Here is a 25018-nt window from a genome sequence, read left to right on the forward strand (position 1 = left end):
CCACAGCACTAAACTAATATGTGGTTAGATGGATGAGAGAGGCTCCATGATTTGGTTGCTAAGAGTAATAGCTGGTGTGGGGGCACTCATTGGGTCTGATTTCCACAAGGCGCCTATAAATAGTCAATGTGTATTGATCGCAAATGGCTTCAGATGAAAACCCCGGCTGAATGACTGTGGTAGCATTATATTAGTGAAATGACAAACAGCTAAACAGATATTACAAAGCATGAAAGCATTTCCGATTGATTTGTTTCAGCCCTTACAAGAGGTTGAGTCTGTGTGTGTCTGTGAACGCCACGGGTGAGTGTGTTGGATTACAGGATTGCTATTGGCCGAGTGTGTGTCCAACATTTGTCAAATATCTACTTGATGCAAAGCCATGCAGAGTGTTTCATCAATCCCACAAAGACTCTCATTAATGTCATTAATTGGCTGTAGCCGACACACACCTGGGTCCCCTGGTCTATATCTGGAGCCTGAGGGACGTCGTACATAATGTGTACACTATGGACGGAGCTATGTGGGAAATTTGGGAGATGTGCTTTCTTGCCAAGGGTGAGAAGCTCAATGCCGCTCTTGTGTTTTTAAATGTGAAGCTCCAGCTAGCAGCCGGTTAGCTTGTCCAGCCAGCGAGGGAATATTGTCGCTGACCTCACTATCAGATAAATACATGAATAAGAACAATACATATGAAAAATAATAACTCCTTCAGTTTCAATAGGATCCCCTGGCCTCGGACCCTAAATATAAAATAAAAAAGAAGATACAAAGGCTCTCAATGTTGCATCATCAGTGCATTCATACCCACAACACTTAGCTTACACTCTCATATTCAAATTGACTACAGTTGGTTTATCACAGTTATTGCACTGAGACAAAAGAACCTTTATGAATCTTTTTCTTTGCTGTGTACATTTGTGCCATTCAGACGCACAATGATATACTTAATAGACTGTTGGCTGTCTATTCTGTTTCCTGCTGTCTTTACACATGCGTGCGGCTCGGCGGCGTGGACCTCCACAGATGTCGCATGTGACCTATGAGCAGCCACAGAGGCATTTATAGTTGGCACTTGCATTAGTATGCTCCATACAAAAAAAATAGAAAAGTTTCGATAAACATCGTCTGCTGATGCATGAATCCGTGGTGCATGTTGCACATTTGCACATTTGACATTTAAGCAGTAAAAGCGATACGGGGAGTATCTGTATCTTACAAAGTGTTTGATAGTGCTTACATCTGTGTTTTGCTTTGTAAATCATGCCATAAAAGTTGCTCCAGCTCACCACTCGACATCATAAACTCCATTCAGACATGATATTAACATCTGTCCTGAAAGTACACAGCTAAATGCAACCAGTGTGTCGTCAGATACAAACATAAAAAACACATTCAGAGGTGGTTTGGGAACACAAACCAAAGTCAATCGTAACGACGTGTTAGAGACTTCCTTTACAGCGGAGGTCCTCTGACCCACAGCAGTTTCACAGTATTTTATTACATTTCTCAGTCCTCATACATTATATATTAGTAGCCACCACCACAATATTAACGCTGATCGCCATATGGCTTCTTTTTTTCCCTAATGTTTAAAAATCTTTTTTTCATGTTACAGCTGTAGGAGTAGTGCTTTTTTATTTTTAAGATTCATCCCATCCATCCTTATTCATCGTCTGTGGACACATACGTACAGCCAGAGTTCTTAAAAACACAATTTTGTTCACACAAAGAGAATTTCATGAGATCTGATCACATTGTTGTCAAGTTGTCACAGGACACTAGGGCTGGGTATTGATTCAAACATTTAAATACGGTAGCAATGTCTGAAGTTTGAAACCAAAAGCACACTTATGAGGTGCCATTTGTGAAGTGGCTCAAGCTGAAAATAACGTTAGCATTTTGACACATTTAGCTTCAAACAATGTTTAAAAATGTGTTGTGAATTTCCACATTTACACCAATATTTGTTAACGTATCCATATATTAAACAGTTAAATCTAAATATTAAATGTAACACCTAATGTTAAATATTAATCTAAATATAATATTTAAATCTAAATGTTCAATCTATATATTAAATGTTAAATATTAAATTCAAATCTAAATATTAAATCTGAATCTAAATGTTAATACAAATGCTAAATCTAAATGTTCCGGGTGAAACCAAATATTTAGCTAATATGCAAATACACACAGTCGGCCAACATAAAAGCTTTATATGATCAGACTGTGTCATTTTTTAGACATCGTTTGAAGCTAAATGTGGCAAAATGTTGATTTTATTTCAGCTTGAGCCACTTTACAAAACGTCACCTCATACACAATTTCACACCTGAATGATACTTTTTCAATTCCAATTTTACGAAATCTACTTTAATTGCACACTAAGGGACAATTCTTTAGTTTTTAGCTGGCACAGTTGTGTCACTTGAAATCTTCCCAACATAGCGTTCTTCATTAAAAAAGTGCCAGCCTTTAAAAACACAACACAAACCCTCACAGTCCTGCCTTCCTCTTCTTCTTTCCAGAACGAGCTCCGTCTCTGGTCGTAATTTTGTGCACGCCTCAAGACAGCTAATTACAAGCACTGTTAGATCTTGGTCAAACCGCCTGCTGCATGCATATTGGCTCATTGACGCTGATGAGATTAACTCTTAAGTATTTTAAATATTTCAATATTCTATACCACAAAAGTGTTATAAAGTTCCAGGAGACACATCCTGGAGCTGTGAACAACCGCACTGCTCACTTATGATCAGATCTCTCAGGACAGATGTTAATACCAGGCCCATAGTGGGTCAAGTTACGTGAACTCTGTGAAACCACAAACAGTTGTTTTTCACTCTTTCATGATACTTTCTGCACAGAATAAACAAACAAGATATAACATCTTAATGACTGAGCTTTACTTTGGGCTGATTATGTTACATTTTAAACGGCACAGAGTTATGTTTCCCTCAGCTCTGAGTCTTTAAGACAAGCTGAGCTAATTGCCTTCCAGCTTGAGCTCCATACTTCATGCACAAATATTTGAGCGGTATCGACCCTCCTCTCTAACTCTCGGCCAAAATGTCAAACACCTATCTTGGGTTTTCTCACTGTTTATATAGGCTATATCTGCGGCGTGTGGCGCAGATGAATGTGTTTTACCTGAACTTCCCGTGCATGGTAGGCGATGATGAGGCCCAGCAGTATGACTGTGGACAGGCTGATCAGACACTTCAGGGCCAGAGAATACATGGAACTCTGTAGAGAGAAAAAGAAAATGTGATAAACATGACAAAAAATAATACATAATTCAGTTTAATAGTCAGAATACAGTAATAACAGACATTATGAGTGCTTTAACTCGCAGATGTCACGTCATGCCCGTGTCACTCAGCAGCTAAAGTGGCATGTGTACCACGTACCCTAAGCAATAAGAACTAACATTTACAAAGCAGTTTTACAGGCAGAGCAGAGGTAGAATGGTAGTATTCTATCCGTCAATAACTTTCTGCAGTCAAGCTTTAAATCCACTACTTGTCTGGTTTCATAGGGTTTATAATCAATGAAGGGGGGAACTTCCGATCAATACAACTCATAGCACTTCAGTGGCTTCTTTAACCCCCCTCACCTCACACAGTCTGAGCACAGCAACACCTTATCATACATGTGCACACACATAAACACACATTTACATTTACACCACTGCATTTAAATGAAAATTTAACTGAAAAAAAAAGGGGAAATAAGGTAAGATTATTATAATGCCTTTGAAATTAGATTTTTATCAAATTCCATGATATTTTAGAGTTAATATGTGGTTTTAAAGGTACACCCAACCTATCAAGTAAAATGTGAGTAAGCATCAGTTATTTTGGACTCAAAGAAAACAAACCTAGCTGCGTTCCGTGTGCAACAGTTTCTGAAGCGACACTGTCTAAACTGATTCATTTGTCTACACCAGCTCAAGGACTTTGTTCTGAATAGCAGAAAAAGAAAGAAAGAATATGCAGCTAGAATCACCACCTCGCAGTTGTGTGTCTCTAACAACCTGTCACAGTTTCCCACTCTGTTCCTGAAGTTTACTGATGACCAGAAAAGCTTTTTTGAAGAACATCATATTGACATGGTGAAGCTGATCTTTTCTTATCATAATTAGTGATTCCTTTGTTGACATATGCTCCAAATGTGTGTGTGTGTGTCAACATCTGAGTGACCTTAATGACTAATGGTTTCTAATGGCTACTGTGTCAGATGTCAAGGATTTCATGACACCTTTGCATTTTTCTTTGCTAATATATCACGCACACAGGAGCCCAAGGTGACAGTGACCTTGACCTTTGACCACAACATAACGAGTACGTCCTTGAGTGCAAGTGAACATATGAACACTTGAAATTTGCTGCCATTCCTTCAAGGTGTGCCTGTCACATTGTGTTTATGAGACAGGAGTGGATTTTACAAACAGATGGACAAACAGTCACAACTGCCTCCAGCGAGGGTTGCTGCAACATGCAGATGTTCTCGGTGTCACTGAGGTTGTAAACAAACACAGGTTTAATCAGCATTGTGTGAACTAATTTGACTGTAACATACATTTGAATCAGTGGCGGTTGCTGGTCTTTGAAACAAGGGAAGCTCATTTCAGGCCCAGTTATTTGTCCATGAATTCTTACATAAATTCTGCAAACGAACAACTAGAACAAGGAAACACGATAACTATGGAAAACTGAAATGGTTTAAGAGTGTTTTTCAATATCACCAAGCAAATAACACACAACGAGCAGCTATTTGTCTACAGACTTCCCTCACAACATCCACACAGGACTGAGGCAGAAAAGGCTCCACTGTTGTGTATGTTTCTGCAAAGCTGTCAATCAAAACTGGTTCCGCCTTTCAGACAGTTCCTCCAATCATCATGCAGAAGCCCAGCGTCCGCACCCGCCCACTGCTCTATTGACTCTATTGAGAGAAGCTGAGCTTCCCTGGAAGGGACGATTTTGCCACATTTGTCCAATCACCGCAGTGAAAAAAACCTATTCTGTGTCGTCCCATAGAAAACAGTTGAAGCTGAGCTTCAAGTGGTTTTAATCGGAGGCTGCTACGGGAATACGAAAACCAAGTATAGTATTGAAATGCAAACACAACTCAGTACATATTTGACAACAATTTAGAGGAGGCTGAGCTTCCCTTGCTGTCTGCCTCACCACTGATTCATATTTAAAATTCATGCACTCCAGTTTTAACACGGCTGCGTCTCAAATGAGATGATTCAATGAAGACGCTGTTAAGCATTTATCACCAAAAACTTTCTGTCACAACAATACTACAGTAAGAACAGTGCAGTGCAATTTGCGCTGCATTTTTTAAAATCATGAATTTAAATTGCAAACCACCTCCTGGAAAGTGGAGAGTGTTAGTCTGTGTGTTTAGGGTTCCCAAAGATGCTTCATGGCCTTAATGTTGCTAATTCAACACCACACAAACCCACAGTTTAGTTCTTTACTCCTCACGGGTGCATTCCTCTGTGGCCGTCTTCTCATAATTATCAATGAGTGATTATGAGAGTAGATGCCCTTTCTCCCCTTTTATATAACACATACAAACGCACAAACACATCGAGTCACATAAAGGAGAACATTAGAGTGTTGTTCATTTGTTGCTTCCATCAGTGTGATTATGGACCGCTGCACACCACTCTCAACTACCATCTAGCTACGACGAGCTAGATCGCCACTGATTTCCTCATCGCGCCCAAACCACTCCAACTGTCCCCTCGTCTGTATTAGCTTGTGCTCTTTTTTCTTTTTTTTTCCAGCCTGTCTCTCCTCTGCTAACATCTCATTTGTAGTCACTGGAGCAAACTAGGTGCAATGGAAGCCAACATTGTTTTGCTAATGAGAGAAATGTAGAGTTGGGTTTTAGGAGCAAATCTGTTTAAATATACTGTCACTCCCGAGAGCTGAAATGAGATTTGCTCCGAGTTTCCTTCCTCTGTCTCTCACCTCTCTCACTGCGTCGTTTACCTCCAACCGTCTGTTGGATGTGTTTTTCAGCTCTGCCCATCTCATTGTCAAGAGCATTTTGTTTCTGCCTGTTTCCACTTCACTTACTCTGTCTTTATAGGAAATGACTTGACTGTGACAGTAGTGTGTGAGTGTGTGTGTGTACCTGTAGTGTTTATTTCAGATTTTACAGCTTTCCATCAGTGACAGTTGTTGCCTGAAGCATTGTGTGTCTGTCTGTGTGTTACGTCCGTACACATGTCCATCCAAGATGTAACAATTCAGGAACACTTTGGGGGAATTTCTCAAATTTTTAACAGAGACTAAAAAGGCAAACTGATTGTTTTTATTGTTATTTGATCACAGTAGCCTGTCACTGCCATAAACTCTCAGTTGTGCACACACGTCCCTGTATAATGTGTGTGTGCAAGTGTGTATTATGTTTATTTTTGTCCAGCTGTATTTATCAAAGGCTTGGTGGAGCGCACGCAGCATTTCTTTTGTTTTTTACATTGTTGATCAACCAATTAGACTCACATGAACAGCCAGTTGGTTTGTAGCTGAGGGCTTTCCCCATCTGTCCCCGCGTCACCCTCATTGTCGCAATTGCATATACACAACGCTAACCAACACGTTACCCACGTAGTTGCTCTCAATATGTGTAATAAACATAAATATGTGTGTGTGTGTGTGTGTGTGTGTGTGTGCACGAGCACAGACTGTGTGGTAATAGGTTAGCCTTGGGGTCTGTCCATGTCAGAGCAATGCTTTTTTGCAATCAGTCTCCAGGGAAACAGGCAATAGACAGAAGAGCGATGTCACCTTACTAGGATAATTACACACTCGCACACACACACACACACACACTGCACAACATTATTATGGCCCTATACACTCAATTAAATTCAGACAAGGGGGGGTTATGAACACACACACACACACATGCACAATCCACAATTACCTATATGACCAAGCACAACACATACGTACAAACACTCCATAGGTGTGTATACACAGAGGAGATGCCATACCCTCAGTGACGTCAATTGTTACCAACGGATGATGCAAGTTTTGTGTACCAACACCCTCACACCTGCTAGCAGGGGGAGTCTAGCCGTGTTACCCTGAAACAATTTAGCATATTTGCATTGAGATGAGACGACGGCTCCTTTTGACAATATGCTGGCAGTTAGCGAGTTCAATTCCCTGGTGATCGTCATGTCTGCTCTGAAAAAGCAGCATGTGTCCGCCGTAAGTGGCCGGTGCAGGGAAAGGTCCAGAAAGGTCTCCGAGTAAATGTCTGTGAGAAATGTCACGGGAGGAGGATGAGGGTGGGAGAGGAGAGGTGGAGGTAGCAGTGGGGGGAATGAGGGAGATGGCTTATGCCCGCTGAGATGGCAATGGCCCCTTTGGGGAATGCATGTATTTAAAGTTTCACACTCCTTACAGGCAGAATGAAGGAAGGAAGGAAGGAAGGAAGGAAGCTACTAGAACGGGGCGTCCCTGTCTATCTTCAAGAAGCTCTAGAAGAGCATCTTGTGTCTTACCATTTACCATCCCACCTTCTCTGCACAATCTCCTTCTGCACGCTCTGTCACCCTCTGTCACCCTCTGTCAGTCCACTGTCCCTATCTAATGGATATATTTCCAAGACATCCTCTAGGTAGCTCATTCCTCTTTTGTAAGTCGCTTTGGATAAAAGCATCTGCTAAATGTTTAAATGTAAATGTAGGATGGAAGAAAGGGAACAGTGTGCAACATACAAAGGCTGGGTACATATTCTTACATGACTCCACATCCCTTTGTCGCTTAAACATAACAGCCTCATCTCTGTGCTGAGGTGTCGAACATGTCTACTGAGAGTGTGACAGGTGAAGTTGACAACAGCTGTGCATTCCCTCAGCATAGCCATGTTTCATCGAGGTTTCAAATGGGTCTTTGTGAAATGATATATTGACGCGGCAGAGACAGGCCACATTCTAAGGTCCCAGGAGTCCCGCGGCCTCAGTTATTCTCAGATAGAGATACTTGTCAAACAGGGACCCTTTCCCCTTTAACCTGTTCCTAATAAAATCAATAATAGAAGCTCATATAAGGGTTTTTTACTGTTTGAAGTGTCATGGTCCAGGGTCCTTTAAGAGAGGCCACAGGACATGTCGCCATTAAAATGCAGCGCAGAGTTTCTGCAGATCTGTAGTATCTCTGTAGTATCTCTGTAGTATCTTACAGACTATGATAACAAACTTAAAGCTGCATGCTGTTTCACTTTTGTGTGGGATGGGGGTTTTTTTTTTGTGTGAGAAAACACAAATCTGTCCTTTGGCCAAAAATTGAATTATATCACGTTCATAAATTATTTTACCGTCTAGAATTTTCTTTGTGTAATCTGAAAATGGCTGAACACCATTTAGAAGACCATCCATTTACTGCCTACAGACTGCTGCATACACGTACATCCAGTTCAGTGTACAGTTCAGTTAGTATAAGCTGGACTGTATACTAACTGAACACAGAGGTTATAAATACAATGAAAGGACTGTGTTAGCCGAAGGTCCAGTATGAGTTGTCAACAGGGCGTGAAGCCTGTTTCTGCAAATGAATATACTGTACATATGCTTACTCACTAAATCCACAGTCACGACGGCTCTGCCCTCCTCTGTTTACATCTCTTCTTTATCCCTGCTACCACAGTCACAGACACACACTCGCATACAACCCATCCCACTTAGTCCCATTCTTATTCTTCATCTCTATTTTTGGCAGCAACTTAGAGCAGCTGGACTGGCTGAAAAAAGCGTTTTGGTGGACATGCATACTCACACAGGGGCAGTAAACGGTGACACTGTCCCATGAAGTGGTCAAATAATACATGATGTGTACATGTTCCGTAGTATGTAGTATCACACTTCCCCACAAGCTCTCACTTCCCCTCTCGAGGTCTGTCAATACACAGCACGTAATATGGCACCTCTGAACGTCAGCGTCCATTTTTCAATACGCGTAATTGTACAACATGAGTCTGTGGGGATGGAGAGTGCACGTGTGAGTGAGTGATTATCAATAATCAATAGAGGGGGGAAAAAAAATCATTCAAGGCTTCCACCCGTTTAGACAGGTTTGAAGTGCTGCGTGATCCTCCCATCCATCTCGTTTCCTGATCTCCTTTTCATCCTCATGATCTCTGACCGTTTTTCACCACGACCAGCGGGCTTCTATCCACCTCAATTATCTAAGTGAGGGCTTGAGCCGTTTAATAGGGCGCCAGTATCTGTTGGAGTCAAACCAAATCCGCAACCATAAAAAAAAAAAGACAAAATATATAACTTGGCACTCAGTATTTAAAAATGAATTTTGATTAGACTTTGCTGAAGCACACACCTAACTCTCTTCCAGGATTTAACCTCTGTGTAAAATGTACAAGCACACCCTGTTAACGAGACTTCTTAATGAACACACATTAATCAATATAACTAGAAAACCACCAAACACAGTGGTCTCAGATGTCCATCAATTCTTATTGACCGACAATGCTGCCTGAGTCAGATGAGGATTGTCTTGGTTGTAGGTTAATAACCTATGACAGACTTTTCATTATCGCATTTCCTTTTTTTTTTTCCCTCCTCTCCTTCTGCAGCGTTTCATTTCTCGCACAGCCGCTTTGCTCTTCCGATCACACTCCCCCAGTTTGACGCCTACTGGAACAGCAGAGGAGCAGAGGGAGCGAGAAAGTGAGGGGGAAAATGAAAGATATAGATGAAAAGACAGAAGGCGTGGAGTTGAATTAGAAAAGAGACAGACGGAGAGAGAGAGTTGGCCATTTTCTTCAGGAAGGAGAACAGGTCAACAAAAGGGAAGGAGAGAGGGGTGTTGAGAAACATTCAAACCACAAACTGTCATGAATAAAATAAAGACTGCCTCTAAAACTGTGATTTTAGTAATCAAGTAATAATTGAGAGAAGCAAAAAAAAAGCAGATCTGGCAGATTTTTTTTTTTTAGCACTGGCAATAACAGAGAAAGCAAGTATCAACCGGAGACCAGAGTCAACAAATCTGACTGAACCAGAAACAGGGAGGAGGGAGATGGTGATGAGAGACACGCCCAGCTGGCCTATTCTAATGGACTACCTGTGTTTTCTGTCATTTCAAAACAATCCCTCATCCTCTTTCACAGGATTAGTGATCATTATAGGACTGGCAGCAGCTGTGGAACTCGTGTATTCACCTTATCAGGTGAAAGAAAATCAAATCTGTGATCTGTCAGAGCGAAAGTAAGGAGTGGATCGAGGATAGACACACCTTGAGATCAGGAAGGCGAGTACAACATGCTCAGAGGCTCAGTGGGACCCTCTCACTCTCTCTCTCTCTCTCACACACACACACACACAAACAACCAAAATAAACCCACAATAGCAGCCAGGGGCCGATCAGCTTATTACACTCCCCATTACACAGACAAATGAGATCCTGGCCTCCTGCTGATAACCTGATCCCTGTGTCCTCCACATTGTTGCATTACATCACCCACAAGCAGCAACTGTCAGGCCTGGTCAGGCCGAGTCTACAACCCCATCACAACATGGACACAGTGCTGGTCAGACAGCGTGGGGGGGGGGGGACCCATCATGAATTTAGTTATCAACCAAGTAAAGCCGATTGTAGTTATCTAACCAGTGACCCGTCCACAGCAGTCGAAAAGGTTGGGCTGCCTTATCCTGACTTTAAGCTCCTAGTGTGGGTAACTGTCTCTTACATTTCCCATAATGCAACATGGAAATGCCTTTGATTAGACCCTTCCTGTCTGGTATATGCCAAAGTCCTTGAATATGCCATGCGCCCATTTTGTTACACTGCGCACAACTGGAATGCTGCTCATTCACTTTGAAACATAAAAGCTTTGAGACGTGGGCAGCGTCACATGTTAAACTACACTGTTGCTTTGCGAGCAGCAGATTAAGGCAATAATTCAGTAACAATTTATATCGCGGTGTATAACTTTCTTCAAATGTCAGTGACGTCTTACTGTCGTCATTGTTACACTGTCATCATGTGTGATTATGTTCCACGTTTGCTGTGATCCTGTTGTGTAAATGGGGTTTTATTACGCTGTTCTCCAGCAGAGATGTTTCCTGCCCAGGGACAGCAGACGTAAATTAGCTAATGGCTAATTCTGGCGCAGCCAACTAAACTAATAAATAAAATAAATATAACAAAGGTTAAATATACATTGATATCATGTCCATGCACTGTGTAAACAAACTGTTAGACACAACTCAGAATCTCTAAAGGATGTTTTTTTACCTATCTGACATTTTATTGTGATGATTATCAATATCAAATGATTTGAAACTTGTAATGTAATTTTTAAATAATGATTGTCGTTTTCATTTGAATAATATATTTTAAATGATTACTGTGTGATATTTGTGCAGATCCGTGAGAGACAAAGATCTTTTCTTCAGTCTGTCGGATATGATGTGTATAGGTCAAGACAATTTAATCTTAAATGGTAATACGACGCACATTATTTTGAAAATTGGCCGTATTGCAATCTTGATGAATTGTTCAGCCCTATTTCCCAGTAGTGTGAATTGTGGTCAATCATATCACGCTGTGCAAATATTATAACACAGGCACTAACTGTATGTGACTTTCAATGGTGGACACAGTGGACATTACGTTGCCATTACTTTAGCAACATTAGTAACTCTTTGCTGTGAAGCCAGGCAGACACACACTGCTCTGCTCCATAGCACCAAGCATCAGGTTAGCCCCTTGCCAAGATTAACACTCTAAAGAATGTGTATAGTCTCCACACTCAAGCCAAGGTGACCCTGATGACATGAGTGTGACATTGTAAGAAAACCAGAAGACACTAAACTGATTTTCCAGGCTGAGTAGCAATAACTATGACTGCTAAAGTGATCTGTATAGCATCGTTTCCACCAAGCAGTACAGGCCCAGTTCAGCTCAGTTTGGCGCTGTACACTCTGACATGCATTTCCAACGTGAGGTGTGTGAGCCAGATATGCAAATTTCAAAGCTAATTACGTAATATGCGTCAGCTACGTGAATAAGATACTGTCGTAGCTCAACGATACATTCCACAAAGAAGAGGAATTAGAGTAAACAAAGAGCACCAATGGAGGACATCCAGCGTGACATGTGGCTGTTTAACACAGGATGTGGCTACAGGGGAAATTACCACTGTTTTTCCCTACTGTCTCATGTAAGTGATGATTCTGTGTCGACAAATCAAGAGCGTCTAGCTCCAAACTGTAGGAGCTGGACCGCTGTGCCTTGCTCATAATTGTGTGCTGTACCATACTGAACCAAAATGGAGTGCTTGGTGGAAAAGGGGGTGTTTTGAGTTGAATCATTGTGTGCCCATGTGTAGCTGGTCTTTCCCTCTCACCTTTGTGTACACGCCCCATGACAGCTCCGTCTCAATCACCATGACAACGATTCCAAACATTCCGAAGATGAGGGCATAGTCACTTAGCCTCTTCCTCTTTTCAAATAATGCCCTCCGATGCCCCAGTTTATAGCCAATATTTTGGTTCTTTCGTTTGTGGGCCTTGGATGTGCTGCCCCTGGCGCCGGTGCCTGTAGATCCACTCCCTCCCTGCCTGCTGCTCCTCCCCCCTGACTGTGTCCGCCTGCTCTCCACCAACGTGTGATTCTGGTGGTAGATGGACATCTGGTTAGATGAGGAGTCAGTGATGTCATAGCCTCCTCTGGGGTATGGCAAGTCTTCCTTGGATGAAATCACAATCTCTGGAGGGCTCTGGATTGGGGGTTGATTGGTGGATGACTGGGACACAGAGTAAGTGGGAGGGGCCTCCCTTGGTCGGTCATGGCCCCCAGTGGCCGTTGCTCCAGCAACAGCTAAAACACCACCCTCTTTGGTTTCACTGCTGCTGTCTGACTCTATGAGGTTTCTGCGGGAGGCGCTGAGGCGGCTCAGGGGCTTCATGACGCCACCTGTGTACTTGCAGGAGCTCATGGCAATTTCTGTGAAAGGGTTACTGTCCCTACGATGAACCAGAGGGCTGGCCTGCCTGTGCTTGCACCCTCTCTCTCGCTCCCTGTCCCTGTCTCGATCTCTGTCCCTGTCCCGTTCCATGGAGGGTGAGTGGGAGGAGTAAAAAAGGGCGTTGTAGATTGGGGAGTTGTCCCCGCTCAGGCTGTGCTGTGAGCCCAAGCAGGAGGACAACGGGGTGCTGGTGGGGTGCAGGGCATTGGGGATGGGAGGGGGCAGCGGCTGAACTCCAGAGGAGGACATGGGTAACTTAGGTGCTGGAGGTAAGTTGGGCGTGGCGGGGGATGGGGTGCTGCCATTTAGGCGGTCGAGGCTTGAACCTCCCATGTGGTTGGAGTGATTTGATCCTGGCTGGTTGCCCGTGCTGGAGGGATGGGATATGATGCCCAGGGGAAAGAGGAGGCGCTGCTCCTCATCCTCACTGCCTCCTAGCAGAGCCAAGCTCAAAGAGGGGGGAGGCTCCATGGTCACAGCTGTGGCCACACACCTGTCTACAGAGAAACAAGAAGAGAGGAGAAGAAGAGCTGTAAATAGAGATTTTCTGTATTTAAAGCAGGATGTACAGAGAGAGAGAGAAAGAGAGAGAGAGAGAGGAGGGCAGTGTTGTGATGGATGATGGGAAAAACAGAAGATGTCTGATAAAGAAGGGCAGAAGACTAAAGAAAAGTGGCCATAATCTGGGGATATGATATTCTTTGAGTCACATTTGAGTCAGCTGTCCAGTCAGCCTCTCTCTCTCGCTCTGTGTGTGTGTGTGTGTGCTCCAGTGTCCTTCTCTCATATGACACAATACATCCAGCAATCTATGCCATAAAATGTCCTCTGTGTTACATTGTTAGTCTGGTGAATGGTGCAAATCATCTGGCTTTGCAATGTGGAAATGAGATCAGGCTGAAAGACTAAAGGACAATGGTTCCACATCAGTCCATTCTGATAGCAATGCACGCACTGACTGGAGTTAAGCATAAGCTGTCTGCGTTTGATTGATCCAAAACAATAACCTACTTTCCGTATGATATAACCAGACACCTTCACGCCCCTCCTCCCTGTCTGTTTCTCTACCTACCTCCTCCTACCTCTTCTCCCTCAGTCCCTGTCCTCCAGGTTAGTTGTGTGTTGAATCACTGGCTGGATGAAAATAGACCACCACACTTTTTCTTTTTCATGTTGTCACGGCCATCCCATCATCTAATCGCCTCCTTTCATGTGGCTCCTCCACAGGTCCTCGCTTGTTTCTCGAGATTGCGCGTCGCTCCTCGCAGATGCTGCCTCCGTGTCTGCTCTCGAGGTGTGATCACTTTGTTTCTGTCATCTCTGATCTGTGGACGGTGCCCATTTCGATACTGTCAGTGGCAATCGACACGAGATGAAGAGGAGGGATCATAATCCATGGTGACTGGATTAAATCGGTCAACCTGTGGCTGCGCGTCAAAAACGTGCAGGAGCATCAACCCGGGAAAAAAACACGGGAGAGACAAATAAATACATAAGAAACATAAAAAAATAAATAAACAAACCCCCGTAAAGCTGCACGCCAAGTAACAGTCTTCAGACGAACAGTGGAGTCCGTGATTTAAAATGCGACTCATCCACCGACTTCCACTCAACACAGCTCACCATCTCCCCTGATGCGTCTCTCACTCTCTCCTCCAACTTCTCTCCCTCTTTTCTCCGCCCTCAATCTCACCGTTCACTCCCATTGGACGGAGTCAGAGGCGAAATCAGCGCTGGAAACAGGTGGCACGGGATTCACCACAACATTGATCCGACTCGTTTATTATAAATAGGTTTAATTGTCATTTCATTTGTCTCAGGAAACATGCGATCCATGGACAGTATGTCCTGATTGGACTATTTCTGCGCGCCTGGCACCTGTTACGCGCGCCATAGGACGCATGCATGGACATCATTACAGTTATTTATCATTTTAAAACTACAACATGGAGAGGGAGGGAGCGAGAGAGAGAGAGAGAGAGAGAGAGAGAGAGAGAGAGAGAGACTGGTTTCCATGACTTCAGAGGACTTACTCTAACCTTAACCATAACTTCTACTGGCCTAACTCTAACACCTTATCCTAACCAGAGAGAGAAAGAGCGAGAGAGAGAGAGAGAGGGAGGGAGGGAGGGAGATCTAAAACACATGGTGAGGAGGAGGTGGGTGTAAAAGCAGTGTCGCTTTGCATCTCTGCTCCTCCAGCTCAGATGGGAAAGACCTTTTGCATTTTGAGATTTTTACAGTTACAGTTTACACTTTTGATCAGATCTTCTTAAACGTTACAGGTTTGATTGAGGCTCTTCGATCAGAAATAATCCTAATTACAATGTTTTAAACTAACATCATACGGATATTAGTATTATTATATTTCAAATAAACAATATAAAAATGCTATATACATACAGTATTCTGACAATTTAAAATATACTATATGTGTGAATAAATTGGGGGGATTTGAGTATGTTTACTGTACAGACGAAAGCCCATCTGCAATACCTCCAGGATCCACCAGTGGGCTGCAGCCCACACTTTGGAATCCACTGCTTTAGGCTATATGATAAAATGCCATAGGCTAATATGTTGGACGTCCAAATTCATCATTTTCTTTCTTTCATACAGTAGTGTTGGGAGTGCATCCGTGGAGAGCTGTGAGGTTAAAAACTGCCTTTACGGAGATCATTAAATCGGTATTGAATTCCATGTGAATGATGAATTCCTTGAGGGAAAATCCTGTCAAAGTACATTTCTGATCTTTCATCTTAGGCTACAGAAGATGAATGTGACCACAGTCTTTCATTGGGGATTCTCTCATTTCACTCTGAGTGGACTAATAGATTTATAATTCCAACTCTATAGAGTCTATATACAGCCTGTGGTATAATCCTGCATAATTAGACTATTCCACCTGACCTAATCGGTTTAAAACTATGCTTTTATTGTGTGCGTTATGTGCTTATACTTAATCGGATGAGTGTCGATGCCGTGTGGGAGCGGATTAGACCGTTTCCTCATAACAGGTCAGCCTCTTCTGCACTTATGTAACCTGACAGACATCACATCAGTAAAGCAAATCATATCATGTGGATGATTCCAAGTATTTGTACAACACCAACGCCTCTCTCTCTCTCTCTCACACACACACACACACACACACACACACACACGATAGAGAAATGGCTGGAACACATGTGACGGAGGGAAGGAAAGCTAATGCCGTTGTCACAGTTATTAGCTGTGTGTCTATTCTTTTCATTTCTTCATTTCTTCCCCTGTGAGGAGCATGTAGACACATGCTGTGCAGCTTCATGATGAGTCAGTGATGGAAGACTCGCTGCTTCGGTGACTTTATCTTGGACGCCCGAGGAAAGGTCATAAGTCATGTATGCACTGTCACTGGTGAAAATATGCTTCTGGATTAAGGTTTTAATGACACGGGGAGATTTCAGTCAACAGACCATGAACTTCAATTATTCAGATAGTCAATTACTCGTCTGTATTGTTTTTCAATTAAAAATGTCATTTGGGCTTTTTTTTGGTTGAGATAAACACCAGCTGGATCTTTCACCTAGACTGTTACAAAACCAGGGGTAACGAGCACGCGCGTGTGTGTGTGTGTGTGTGTCTTCCATCTCCTCTTTCCTCAGCGAAAGCCAAATAAATCAAAAGTCTGTTCAACCAAGTGTAGCATTTTTATTAATTTTGGAGAGGAACAATGCCAAAATAACAAACCAAAACTTCTGACCTAACCTTCTTAGCTACAAAAAGAAAACAGAAAATAAATGACAAAAATGTATCTAAGCTCCCAAATTAAAACAGGAGAAAAGAAAAGGTGAAACAAAATGACTTCTCTCTCTCTCTCTCTACTACTTCTACTACCTTAACTTTAAATTGAACATAGAAATGAAAAATTTTGCCCAAACACTACAACAATTGTTATTTATCTGAAGTAAACAAAACCTCTCTCAAAAGCAAAACATATTCACTTAAATTCACCTAATATGAAACTCAACTTAATCATCCAGTCTTCACTCACTACGATTGCAATGACGATGGTGAGCAGGAAGCCCAGAGTGCAGGTGAGGAAGGGTTTTTGCGTTCCAGGCCCCGATCTCCTCATCCACTCACGGTGAACCAATCTCCTTCGAATGAGCCGCTCACAGTGTGACACCTGGCTGCTGACATCCACCTGAGAGACTGACACTCACACAGGAGAGAAACTGCAAATAAAAGTGCCAAACGAAGCCAAAACCTGTGACCTATGGGGTCATGATGACGTAGACATACAACCAAACTACCTTTAAAGTTACGGTGCGTAACTTTTACACGTAAACAAATGCCCACTACTTTGGAACTACTGTCATAACAGTTCACACAAAGCTGATCAGCTCCACACAACCTTCTCCGTGTTTCTCAGTATAGCAGTGTTCTGTTTTTGTGTTGCCTACGACATGCCCACGCTGCACAGAGTGACACATTTTATGTCAAGACTGTTGGAAGCAAGGTGGAAGCACAACAGCGCTACTGTGTAGTGCTAATAAAATGACACACACAAATATGGCTGAAAGAAGTGCCTATAACAAGTTTCAAAAGTGGATTCTACTGCTAAAAGTTCCCCTGGACACTGGGTAGAACATCTCAATAGTATCTAAACCCTTTAAGACCAAGCGTATCTCAGACGACACGTGACATCACCGCAATTACGCGGCGGTTTGTGCGACTGGAAAAATTCCAGCAGTTTCTTAAAGCTGAGAAGTTGCACATCAAAGCCAGCATGTGGTTATTACGGTAATTTCACACGTGCTGTTGCAGGAAGCCGGCGAATCAGCGTCTTTGTCGCCAGAGAGGAGCGAGAGTGCCTGTACATGTTGTTACGTTACATGTGAGAGGACGTGATGATTGTTGCTCTGTTTAATGTTATAATAGGAATCAGTGATGACGCCTCCAGACTGGTTTGCTGCTTCACTCTTGCTCATGTTAACATGTTAAGAAACCCACTGGAAACTGAGACACAACCTCAAACAAATGTTATTTTAAATACGTTTTCAGCTGTTCAAATTTCTAATTTAACACACTCTTTTGTTTTTCTTCATTTTAAATTGTAAATAACTGCCAGATATTGAAATGTATTCACTTGCTCACAGGATCATTTTGTGGACCTTTTATGGTTAAAATAAGCAAAACAAACAACAACAACAAAAAAAGTCCAGAAGGCCATTTTGAGGGTGAGGCGTTAAAGGGTCAATATTTGTATTGAAAATGCATGCTCCCCCCACCAAACAATGCAAATCAAATGCTCCCCAAACAACTGCCTGACATCATGTCGGCATGTGTCAGTCGCAGCTGCTCTCTGTGTGTGTGTGTGTGTGTGTGTGTGTGGAGAGAGAGAGAGAGAAGATGTGGTAGGTCATGTAGAGATGCTGGCAGTGCTTTGATAATTACTCAGAAGTCCTCAGGGGAGGAATAATGGAGCGATTTTCTTCCTGTAAACTAACTAAATATCTTTGCATTTAGGCGGGGGGGGGGGGGGGAAGTGCTACAAGTGCACACAGCGAGCGTTGTCATCAACATAACTAATTTAGCTGATTTACAAATAATTCATTGGCTCACTCCTGATGCTTCTCCCACAGCTTTTATGTGGGGAGTAGAAGAGCGACAGAGTTATCATGTTGTTAGGTATCAGCACCGTTCTGTACAATACTGATTTCATTTATTTTATATTACCTTAACACTTTGATAACCATATTATAACAGTAGAAGAAGAAAAACAAAGGATTCATCAGAGAAACTGCAAGTTGCTGTGACAGAATATCAATGCTCTACCAAAGCTGGGATTATGTATGAAATATGAAATATATGAAATAAGAATTAGTGCCTCAACATTTTACAGAATTTGATTCATTTTTGACACGATGTGACCATTTTATATAAATTGTGAACTCTGAAACTACATAGAAAAGGGCAACGTGCAATTTCCTTTCAAGTCAAAGTGCAATAACATGAAGGAAATGTGTCTAAATACAATACAATAAGCACTCACACAATATGTCCAATTTTACATATGTGCAGTTTTCTTACAGGATGGTTTTATACAACATGTGCAATTTCAGATTATTTATTTTCTTATTAGTCGGTGTATATTTCTATTTTCCTTATTGCGGTTCTTCTAGTCTTTATGAAGAGAAAGATTTCATTGTACCAATATGTATAATGACAATAGCGTGAAACACAGCCTATGCTGCTGCTTCTCCTTATTTGATCATATTGTTGCTATTTTGTATTTGTATAAATATTTGCTAATTTTGTTCTTGTTTTGTCACTCAGTCGTATATATACTCCAGTGTTAGGTTTTATTCCTTCAACGTGCTGAGTGACTACAGATGTCACTTGGCCAATGGTTATAATCTGACATTTTAATGTTCCTTAATGATCACTATCTAATCATCAAAAATGGACGAATGAAAAATATTGTCCAAATAGTGGCTTTAAAATGGCTGCTCATTTGCTTTCATTAAAACAGATGTTTCTTTTCAGAGAAAGAGGAAAAAAAGAGATTAGAGACGCAGTAAAATACAATGAAGTGTAGGGCTGCCAGGATCCCAGGGATTTATTAGGACTGACAGAAAATAGCAATGGTTGCAAGCCATGCTGTATATCTTTCACAAGACTTAATATTGTGGCAGAGGTTAGGGGGCAGCAGAGTAAGATGGAGGGTTAGGAGCAATGAAAGTGGAGAGGAGTGACAGGGAGGAGGAATGAAAAGGTTACTTGACCATAGTCTCACCCTGTGGCAAATATGTGAATAATAGAAAACAGTGTTCACTGTGAAATGCTTTGGTTTGCGTGGATGTCGTGGCCGCAGCACTAACCCTACCCCACTCTAAATTTTGAACAGGTATGCAACCTAGTTACCAATAGAATACAAAGAGGAGTGATAAAGTGGGATGGCAGTTGCTATGCCAACGATGTAGTATACAGATGAGGTCTTGCTGAGCGTGATCAATCTCTCGGTCTTGTCTCGCTTTGAGTTTAAAGCCTCACAAACGCCGCACTATAGGAGATGACAACGTACAGCACGAGACAACTGGAGAAGAATTTGAAGAGTAGCTGTTACGGTAATACCAGACATGTGGAGAAAATGTAGATGTAGAAATGTATGGAAAGGACAAAGGACCCTCACACACACACATACACACACAGACACTAGGTACGTAGACCCTGCACTGAATATCATTCATTTCAGTCAGTGTTGTACTTAAGTGCGAAATTCACGTATCTGTACTTTACTTTGTTATTTATATTTCGAGCAACTTTTACTTTTACTGCACTACATTTCCTCCAACTATCTTTGTTACTACCAAATAAAATCAGAAGAAGAAGAGTTGGTATTATGGTCTGTATTTATATAGAGCTTTTCTAGTCTCGATGAGCTGCTTCACACTATAGTTTTGCCATTCACCCATTCACATATCTTTCAAACCCATTCACATGCTGCAACATGGGGTTCAGTGTCTTGCTCAAGGACACATATAGACTAGCGGAGCCGGGAATGTAACCCACAACCTTCCAGTTGAAAGATCCCTGATCCACCATTGCTCAATCCTAACTCCTCACTTTACACTTTTGCATTTTATACCAGAAAATTACTTTTGATATTCAAGTACAGTAAATGTCATATACTTTTACTGAAGTAATATAATAAACAGTGACTTCAACCTCTACCAAAGTCAGTTTCTGGTAATATACTTACTCAAGTACCCCGTTCAGGTACTTTATACAAGACTGATTTCAACAGCCTAACAAAAGGGCTCCGGGTTTATGGCCTGAAAAGGTCCTAAATGTGAAAAACATGCACACACAGACACACAAAAATAGCAATCATTGCATTTCCAATTCAATTTCACCATTTCCTCCCAACCTAATCATGCTAATCTAATTTTGGGTTATAGCCTAAATGAGAATAGTGTCTATCCTCTCATAAAACTCACAGCAAGAAAACAAATAGTCATAAAGTCCCAATTGCAAGGCCCATGTAAAGCAGGACCATGTGGATTTTGTGGAACCTTGTGGTCATGGGTGACAATACATTCTATAATGTAGTCTGTTACACAGGCAATTCATCTAAAGTAGCTGTCATTAATGAGTAGAGCTGAAACTCCAAAAGCCCTGAGAGAGTTCTTCATTAAAAAAAGAAGGGGGAATTAAACTTATCATTTGTGAGACGACATAAACTTCTCAACTCAAATGTTAAACTCTCAAATAGTCTTCCCTGAAGGAAAAGACGGAATGAAAAACACACTTCCATTACAAGTTAAAGCCCTGAATTGAAAGGTTCCCTTTAGTGAAAGTACAAAAATATACTCATTCATTCATGGTCTACTGCTTTATCCTCCACATGAAGGTCATGGGGGAGCCGGAGCCAGTCAGTTTGAGAACCATGGGTCTCGAATGAAATGCATGTTTTGATTTGATTTACTGCAAGAAGACAATCCACGAGTAGCTCACAGACAAATTCCAAATAGTATAAATGAATGTACTTTTATTTACACATGAATAAACACAGATTGTTTGATTCTGTGTCATTTAACTATGATCACGTTTGCTGAGCAGCATGTGCCGAGCTTCTTTACAACCAATCAAAGAAAATGGAATCAACGCACATTTCAAGAGACTAATTATTTTACTCGTATGTGTGTGTGTGTGTGTGTGTAATCGCTTACTCATTTAATGCAAAATGCTCAAGATAATTAAGTTGTTCTGATGAGGACGCCAAAGGTATTTTATAGTGATTTTTGTCTCAGATACTTTAACTCGTCCCCTTGGGAACGTGTTGAACACTGTGCTGAATACAACTGCACAGCTTTGCTCTGACTCAACTTCAAGGACACGCCGCACGGAGAAAGGAATACGGAGAAGTAGATTTTTGCACCGACATTCACGAGGAACTGATCAGTGAGTGCACTGCACAGTTGCAGTCGGCTCACTTTGATCATTGCCCTGCACTGGCTCCAACATACCCTAATGGCTCAGATTACATTAAGGGCCTTAAAGCTGTGTGGGCAAACCCACAGGCTAAAACCGGCCGCTGTGTGCAGATGGATTTGTGCACAGCAAACAGCACTCTGATGTGAATCTCTGAAAGAGACTAATCAAATACAGAACAGCAGATTTCCGAAGGGTTGGAGGGATGATGGCGAAGCTGTGCATAAATGTGTCCGCTCTCCTCTTAAAGTGTCAAAATGCCTCAAAACAACCGTGTCCTTTTAATGAACGGACTGACTCGCACTGACACTGACTTATTCTGAGGCACATTTATCAAACTAGCGCTGACAGAGATGGTATCATGCTATAAGACAACATCTCCCTCCTGACGGCAGAGCAGTGTGTGAAGCCGTCATGTTACTAATACATGCAAGTGTCTATAAAGAGTTTAGAGGCAAACTGCACTTTCACAGTGTCAGCACGATGGCAGAGTGCTGTGATGCTGATGTACTGAATGTGGGTTTGCGTCAGCTGTCTGCTGACTAAAGACCGCGAGTCAGCAGCACAGTGACGCCGTTGGATTTCCACTCAAACGCACTTCTCCTGTCACTTCAACATTCAGGACATCAGGTCACCCGTCTCTCTGAAGCTACGTGGACAAAAGTATTGAATGCAGGAGGTTCAATCACACTTTGGGCTCTAGGCCTCTTATCTCCAATTAAGGACAATCAGCTCCAGCGTACCAAGACATTTTGGACAATGCTATGCTTCCTTCAACCATTTTCTATAAGCAAGGACTATAAAGACATGGTTTGATGAGTTTGGTGTGGAAGAACTTGACTGGCCCGCACAGAACCTTGACCTCAACGACATCGAGCACCTTTGGGATGAACTGGAACAGAGATTGAGATTGAGATTAAGCCAGGTTTTATCGTCCAACATCAGTGCCTGACCTCATAAATGCTCTACAGAATGAATGGGTACAGGTTCCCATAGTAACACTTTATAACCTTGAGGAAAGTCTTCGAAGAAGTGTAGAAGCTGTTAAAGCTGCAAAAAGGGAACCAACTCCATATTAAAGTAGTGTATGTGTATTGAAATATGTCAGTGCAGACCCTGTTGGTGCACCAGAATGGTCAGGAGTCTGAATACTTGTGTGCACATAGTGTATTTTAAAGTGGCTGAAGTGGGATCATGCATTTTCCCAGTCATTGCAGGTAAGTTTTTTTTTTATTTACAGTGATTTATGTTAATGTTTCATTAAAAAAATTGGCAACATTTTCACCTTTTGTCCTCTGTGTCTGTGCAAGTATGTCCAAACATGGACATGTGCCCATGTTTGTGCACATTTTCTGGAGGCTTGTGGATACAAATCAATTCAACGCAGAGTGTAGATGAAAGGCTCCACTTTAACACAAAAACAATATCAACAATGGCCCAAAGAAATAATAATCTTGATCTCTAGATCTATTCTTCATCTTTTCATGCCTATTAAATTGTTACTGGAAGATTGCCTCCATTTTTCTTTTGTCTCACACAACAACTTTCTATCATTATAAGCTTTTTAAAAGAAGAACTTGTTATCAAACTTGACCCCCGCTGGATTCCCATTTACACACATCTCCTGTTGTTTTTGCATTCAGAGCCTGTTTTCCTTCCTAACGACTACTTTTTCCTTAATGCATTCATAACAGCCGAGCGGTAACACGGGAGAGGGAAAAGACACACAAAGCTCTTCAGCCACCAGTTACGGTTCAGTCTTCACGCTGTAAACCCCCCGCAAATCACTGATTGGCCAATTGTCACACACCAGCAGCAGCAGCAGCAGCAGCCGCTAATGAGCACAACAGCAGGTCCATCTGAATCCCTGAACAATATGACATGTACACATAGACAGGAGCTCACATATCTGGTCTGCTATTCCCTCATCCCTCTTCTAATCCTAGCGTCTGCATGACCCTGCTGTCTGCACGTGTTCTCCTCTTCACTGAACACTCGCCTCTGGTCTGTTCACGGGGAGGAAAGTCAACGTTGTTGGGAAACAAGATTGTGTGACAACTCCCCTGATCTGCACCCACCAGTCAAATGTAGGGCACTTTAAAGCACAGGGTGCTAGTGGAGTCAAGGCCTTGAGCCTGAGGACGAAAGGGATGCTTTATCGTACGCTCAGTGTGTGTGTGTGTGTGGGTGTCAGCCTTGATTGAAGAGGCAATTGACTAAGTATGCCTGCAGCTGGACTGATACTTTTAAGAGGTGTTAAAATAGTTCAGAAAGTAACTCTGGTTAACAACAGTTTCACGTGTGTGAGAGAGAAAGAGATAACTGCAGACTACCTGAGTCAGCAGTCTCTTACACAGTCCTGCTATTTATCTATATTTTACATTTCTGTATTTTCCATTCTTTCTTGCTCTTGTAAATGTGATGTTTTGTCTGTAATCTGCTGAACTTGTGACACCTACTGCACGTCTGTCTGTCCGACCTGGGAGAGCTTCCTGAGGTTTCTTCCATTCCATTTTTTTTTTCATCACTCGATGTGAGGGTCTAAGGACAGAGGGTGTCACTTGCTGTACAGACTGAAAGCCCTATGAGGCAATTTCTATTTGGGATGTTGGACTATATAAACTAAAAAAAACTTGTTAAAAAGCACTGTTGCATTAGTAAGACAATTTTAAAAGGGGAATAGGCTAAAATACAGAGCAAAGTTGAGAAATGAAAACATTTAGGAGGCAAACCAGCCACCGTAGTTCCCCGAGGAGTGAGTGGAGGAGTCATCCGTTTGTTCCGATCTGCAGTCTCACCATTAGATGTCACTAATTCTGGACCTTTAAGGGGAATAGCTGCTCCACATGATCTGCTGTAGTTAAAAAGGCATCACAACACAATACACTATATATAAGTGTGTAAAAGCACAAAATGGCTCACAAAGACTCTAAAGTAAAGTTGTGTCTTTTAAGTGCGTCACTTTTGTTGTGCTGGAACCCGTTCGTAATAAAACTAAACATTTGTGAGGGGA

At 42.1% G+C, this 25018-nt stretch overlaps 1 protein-coding gene across 2 annotated transcripts in view; it reads right to left on the reverse strand.

Annotated features, from left to right (window-relative positions):
• Positions 1-14656, reverse strand: part of kcnn3 (potassium intermediate/small conductance calcium-activated channel, subfamily N, member 3) — a 48149-nt gene extending 33493 nt beyond the window's left edge. The window contains exons 1-3 of one of the 2 annotated variants that reach the window (XM_058648597.1): positions 14109-14656; positions 12406-13523; positions 3154-3249 (exon numbers count right to left, since the gene is read on the reverse strand). In XM_058648597.1, coding sequence (XP_058504580.1) covers positions 3154-3249; positions 12406-13497 — 1188 coding nt within the window. In that variant the 5' untranslated portion in view covers positions 13498-13523; positions 14109-14656. Of the gene's footprint in view, positions 1-3153; positions 3250-12405; positions 13524-14098 lie in introns of both variants that reach the window. The other variant, XM_058648596.1, reaches the window with a different exon arrangement.
• Positions 14657-25018: the final 10362 nt, after the last annotated feature.

The sequence above is a fragment of the Solea solea genome, chromosome 13 (assembly GCF_958295425.1).
Source record: "Solea solea chromosome 13, fSolSol10.1, whole genome shotgun sequence".
Classification (NCBI taxonomy): domain Eukaryota; kingdom Metazoa; phylum Chordata; class Actinopteri; order Pleuronectiformes; family Soleidae; genus Solea; species Solea solea.